Raw genomic sequence first — 6,332 nt, 5'->3', positions numbered from 1 at the left:
GTGACGGAGCAAGACTCTGTGTCGAAAAAGAAAAAAAAGAAAAACAGAAGTTGATAGGGATAGAAACACATTTGGCTGCTTCTATAGTTAACAAGATGCTGTTACCTTCCTTGCCTCATGAGCTCTAAAGACTAAACTAGCGGGACAAAGAAAGCACCTGAGATGAGATGAGAGGAGAGTAAAGGTACAGAGCGATCCCCTGGATATTTGTTCTCTGTCCTCTCAGGGGCTTTGCTACCCCTAGAGAATTATCCATATTAAGAACTTGCATTAATATTCTGGGTTCTGTTTCATTTTTTAGGGTCTCAAGAGCATGCTCAAGTCATTCACGTGTTTCCATCAAATACAGACACAGATCAGGGAAGATTAAACCCTACTAATTTCTCATCAGATGCCTCAGAACAAAGTGCCTTCCAAGAACTAATGGTCAAAATATCCACCCACAAGACAAATAAGCTTATAAAATCTCTTCTTACAATCCTGACATAATGGAAGTTTCCCTAAACCACCCAGCATCTAATACAACCAGCACAAAGAACAACTCAGCATTTTTTTACTTTGAGTCCTGTCAACCCCCTTCTCCAGCTTTACTCCTATTACTTATAGCCTATACTGTGGTCTTAATTGGGGGCCTTTTTGGAAACCTCTCTCTCATCATCATCATCTTTAAGAAGCATAGAAAAGCTCAGAATTTCACCAGCATACTGATTATCAATCTCTCCCTCTCTGATATCTTGGTGTGTGTCATGTGCATCCCTTTTAATATCATCTACACTCTGATGGACCACTAGATATTTGGGGATACCATGTGCAAACTCACATCCTATGTGCAGAGTGTCTCAATCTCTGTGTCCATATTCTCACTTGTACTCATTGCTGTCGAAAGATATCAGCTAATTGTGAACCCCCGTGGCTGGAAGCCCAGTGTGACTCATGCCTACTGGAGCATCACACTGATTTGGCTGTTTTCCCTTCTGCTGTCTATTCCCTTCTTCCTGTCCTACCACCTCACTGATGAGCCCTTCCGCAACCTAGAACAAACCTCCCCTGTATCTATCAAATTTGAACTGCAGCTTATTTGTATGTTAAAAATGTAACTGTAAGCTGGACTCAGCAACTTACACCTGTCATCCCAGCCCTTTGGGAGGCCAAGGTGGGAGGATCACTTTTGCTCAGAAGTTGAAGACCGGCCTGAGCAACACAGTGAGACTCCATCTCTACTAAAAATACAAAAAATTAGCCAGGTGTGGTCATGCATACCTGTAGTCCCAGCTACTCAGATGAGAGGATCACCTGAGCCTGGGAGATCGAGGCTGCAGTGAGTCATGATCACACCACTGCACTCCAACCTGGGTGACAGAGTGAGACCCTGTCTCAAAAAAAAAAAAAAAAAGTAACTGTATTTTCTTTTGAATAAAAAGTAATATTTCTGTGAACACCTGTGATTTTTCTATTGTGCTTTTTCTTGCACATTAGCTTTCACATTTTCCTCTCCTGAAAATCTCTTTCTCTCTTCCTCCTTCCCTTCTTCCCTTATTCTCTCTTTATTCATTCTCTTCAGGATTTCTCTTCTCTGTTTTATCATTTTGGAATAAAGAACAACAAAAGCACTGCAGAACACACAAACGAAATAAAATCTAACCATCTCATGGCAGTAGCTGTAAATGTTACTTTACTTACTTGGTAAAGAAATGCCGATTCTAGGCTGGGCATGGTGGCTCACGCCTGTAATCCTAGCACTTTGGGAGGCCAAGGTGGGCAGATCCCTTGAGGTCAGGAGTTCGCACCAGCCTGGCCAAAATGGTGAAACCCCATCTCTACTAAAAATACAAAAATTAGCCACGTGTGGTGGTGAGCACCTGTAATCCCAGCTACTCAGGAGGCTGAGGCAGAAGAATCCCTTGAACTGAGGAGGCAGAGGTTGCAGTGAGTGGACATTGTGCCACTGAACTCCAGCCTGGTCAACAGGGCAAGACTCCATCTCAAAAACAAAAAGAAAAGAAAAGAAATATGATTCTAGTTGCCATTACTAAAATGATTCTGATCAAACCACTTGATGTGGTTTTGATGTGTGTCTCCTCCAAATCTCACGTTGGAAAGTGATCCCTAATGCTGAAGGTGGGGCCTGACGGGAGGTGTTGGATCATGGGGGCAGATCCCTCATGAATGGCTTAGTGCCACTGCCTTAGTGATGAGTGAGTTCTCACTCTGTTAGTTCAGATGAGCTGGTTGTCTAAGGAGTCTGGCACCTCCTCCTCTCTCTTGCTTCCTCTCTCGCCATGTCATATGCCAGCTCCCCCTTCACCTTCCACTATGACTGTAAGCTTCTTGAGGCCTCACCAGAAGCTGAGCAGATGCTGGTGCTATGCCTATACAGCCTGCAGAACCACGGGCCAAATAAACCTCTTTTCTTTAAAAATTACCCAGCTTCAGGCCAGGCGTGGTGGCTCAAGCCTGTAATCCCAGCACTTTGGGAGGCCGAGACGGGCAGATCATGAGGTCAGGAGATCGAGACCATCCTGGCTAACCCGGTGAAATCCCATCTCTACTAAAAAATACAAAAAACTAGCCGGGAGAGGTGGCAGACGCCTGTAGTCCCACCTACTCGGGAGGCTGAGGCAGGAGAATGGCGTAAACCCGGGAGGCGGAGCTTGCAGTGAGCTGAGATCCAGCCACTGCACTCCAGTCTGGGGGACAGAGCAAGACTCCATCTCAAAAAAAATAAAAAATAAAAATAAATAAAAATAAAAATTTTTTTTAAAAAGGAATTCAGGTATTCCTTTATAGCAACTCAGAACAAACTAACACACCAGCAAAAGCAGGAAATGGCATCAAATTCTAATATTCCTCCCTCCTCTCACCCACATACATATACCCAGTCTCCTCTAATCCCAACTTGCACCCTGAATACGCAGAAGAGATCTCCTGTATATGACTAAATAGTATGGTGTTCTTTCCTCGATAAGAGCAATTGTCTTCCATAAAGATGTTTTGTTTTTTCTTTTCAACTTTTCTTGAGCAAATGGTATAACTATCAATAATAGTCTTTCTTGTGTTTATGTTTACCTCAAAAAAAGTAGTGAATTAAATGTATTTTTAATGCATGCCTTCACCTTTAAGGGGCTTACATTCTGACAGGTGGGTGAACACAAGTCTATAAGCAGCTACTTCGAGAAGAAGGTATAATGGAAACATAAACCAAATATTGTGGATAAAACTCATATATGAGAAGAAACACGGAAAGACTTCAGAAAATCAGCCTTTATTTCCTCTATTTTTGCAGTATCTGTGGATAGTTCACATCAATTTGGTCTATCATTGAGCAAACTGGTGTATGAAACAAGGTCTCACCTCCCTCTCTCCAGTTGCCAGATAAGCCTTTTAGGAGACTGGACTTTCATGTTTGCCAGATAGTCCTGGAAACAGGTTCCTCTAGCCAGCACTCCAAAAACCTCCTATCCCCCAACCTCAAATCATTTTGGATTGAGAATAATTTCTCATATCTTTAAAAGCTTCTAGAAAAGAAGACTATTAGTAGAATGAATAAGTGTTTATGTCCTCAAAGAATTAGTAAACTATCCTGAGTATGTCTGTCCAGTAAACCAGAGCTGAATGAGAAAATGCTAAAACATTCTTGCAACAAGTTCCCTAAGTTTCCTCTCTGCCTGAACAGCATAGTTCATCAGCATAATGAACAGAGTCAATCTCTATTCCTGTAAGCTTTGTTTTTTGTAGAATGATACATCAAGAAAAATATATTAAGCCTTTACTATATACTTAGCTTTGCATTTGGTATAGAAAAAGTACAAGACACAGCTTTAAAGAATTTACAACCAAGCTGAGGCTTTAAAGCATTTACAATATACCAGGGGAGTAATTCAATGTCTTGGTTTTGAAGTCTTTCTTTCTTTTCTAATTTACTTTTTAAAATTACAGTATAGTTGACAAAAATCATATATATTTATAATGAACAATGTGTTTTGATATATGTATAATGTTATGAAATGGTTAAATCAAGCTCATGAACATATCCATCATCTCACATACTTATCACTTTCTGTTGTGAAAACATTTAAGATCTACTCTCTTAGCAATTTTCAAGAATCCAATACATTGCTATTAACTGCAGTCACCATGAGAGACAATAGATCTCTTGTACTCATTTCTTCTGTCTGAAATTTGGAAACTTTGACCAGTATCTCCCCAGTTCCACAACCACCCCTCAGCTCCTGGTAACCACCATTCTACTCTCTGCTTCTATGAGTTCGACTTTTTAAGATTCCACATAAAACTAAGATCATGTAGTATTTGTCTTTCTGTGCCTGGCTTATTTCACTTAGCATAATGTCCTCCAGGTTCATCTATATTGTTGCAAATGACAGGATTTCCTTCTTTATAAAGCCAAATAGTATTCCATTGTGTATATAGATATATATCTGTGTATGTGTCTGTGTATGTGTGTCACATTTTTTCATTATCCATTCATCCATTGATGGACATTTAGGTTGATTCCATATCTTGGCTATTATGAATAATGCTGCAATGTACATGAGAGTACAGATATATCTCCCTGATATGCTGATTTCAATTTCTTTGGATATATACCCATGAATGGTATTGCTAGAGCACACGGTAGTTCTAATTTTAATTTTCTGAGGAACCTCCACACTGTTTTCCACAATGGCTGTACTAATTTACATTCCCATCAACACGTACACAAGGGTGCCAAAGGCTTCCCTTCAGGCTAGGTTGAAAGCTGACTAAAGGAAAGTTAAGGGTAACTGAAGGCAGAGTTAATATCAAAGGAGGACTCAACTTACCTTTATACCCATAAGTGAGAATATACTGAGAGAAGAGGAAGCATCCTAGATGAAAGGAGAAGAGGGGAGTATTTCAAGATTGATTATTTCCAGGAATCCCTAAAATCCTTCCTGAAGTCACCCACGCAATAAATGTGATCATGCAATAAATTGAAGAAAGAAGAAGACGAATATTTCCAGTTGGATAAGGGAGGCAAGACAGGTCTCTCTCTCCTGTTTCTGCGCCCAAATCAAGCTCCTTGTTAGGCTGGGATAGTGTTTCCCCTGAGGAATGAAAAGATGTGTGATGGGGCCGGACACAGTGGCTCACGCCTGTAATCCCAGCATTTTGGGAGGCCGAGGTGGGCGGATCATGAGGTCAGGAGATCGAGACCATCCTGGCTAACATGGTGAAACCCCGTCTCTACTAAAAATCCAAAAAATTAGCCGGACGTGGTGGTGGGCGCCTGTAGTCCCAGCTATATGGGAGGCTGAGGCAGGAGAATCGCTTGAACCTGGGAGGCGGAGCATGCAGTGAGCCGAGATCGCGCCACTGCACTCCAGCCTGGGTGACAGAGCGAGACTCCACCTCAAAAAAAAAAAAAAAAGAAAGAAAGAAAAGATGTGTGATGTTAGTGACAGAAGCATATCTGTTGCATCTGGTCATTGACTGTTTCCTGCTATTCTCTATTTTAGGTAAATAACCCTGTTCTCAGCTAGACTGTGAACTTTCAAAGACCAGTGCTAGGCATGGAAAAAGAATTTAATACATATAGATCTCGAAAGTTACTTCTTTAAAAACCAAGTTAGGGCCAGGCACAGTGGCTCACACCTGTAATCTCAGCACTTTGGGAGGCCAAGGCAGGAGGATCCCTTGAACCAGGAGTTTGAGATCAGCCTGGACAACAGAGCAAGACCCTGTCTCTACAAAAACAATTTAAAAATTAGCTGGGCATGATGGCATGCACCTAGCTAACCCGGAGGCTGAGGCAGGAGGCTGAGGCAGGAGGATTAAGCCCAGGAGTTCGGGATTACAGTGAGCTATGATCATGCCACTGCACTCCAGCCTGGGCAACAGAGCAAGACCCTATCTTTAAAAAAAGAAAACGAAAAACAAGTCAGGCAGCATTACTTACTTATTAAATGCCGGAATGTTTTCAAACCTATGTTCCATTAATTATCGAATGAGAACATAAAGAAATAATCCTAATTACACAGGGATTATAGTACCGTCAATAAGTCATGAAATTCTGAGACTTGAAGATTCCACTTAAACATTTCTCAACAACATTCTCTTAATTCCCCAGGGCTATTAGGATCCCCTAGTCACTGCTCCCACACGCTATGTATACCTACCATGCAGTACCAGGAAGACCTGTTTACATGTGTGCCTTCAAGGAACATGCATTCCTCAAAGGCAGGACTTGTACCTTATTTACTGTAGTAGCTCCAGTGCCAAGTACAGCATCTGACACAAAGTAGGGGAACTCAACAGATACTTGTAAACTGTAGGTGTAGAATAACATCTGGGAT

The 6,332-nt window shown here is 41.5% G+C and overlaps 1 protein-coding gene across 1 annotated transcript; it reads left to right on the top strand.

The window, feature by feature from the left end:
- Window positions 1-256: 256 nt before the first annotated feature.
- On the top strand, window positions 257-1,432 carry LOC126957559 (putative neuropeptide Y receptor type 6). The gene is given in 1 exon segment (XM_050795618.1): window positions 257-1,432. A coding segment is annotated over 1 exon segment (609 nt). The 5' UTR covers window positions 257-488; the 3' UTR covers window positions 1,098-1,432.
- The last annotated feature ends 4,900 nt before the right edge of the window (window positions 1,433-6,332 follow it).

The sequence above is a fragment of the Macaca thibetana genome, chromosome 6 (assembly GCF_024542745.1).
Source record: "Macaca thibetana thibetana isolate TM-01 chromosome 6, ASM2454274v1, whole genome shotgun sequence".
NCBI lineage: Eukaryota > Metazoa > Chordata > Mammalia > Primates > Cercopithecidae > Macaca > Macaca thibetana.
This window is presented reverse-complemented; position numbering and strand designations above follow the sequence as displayed.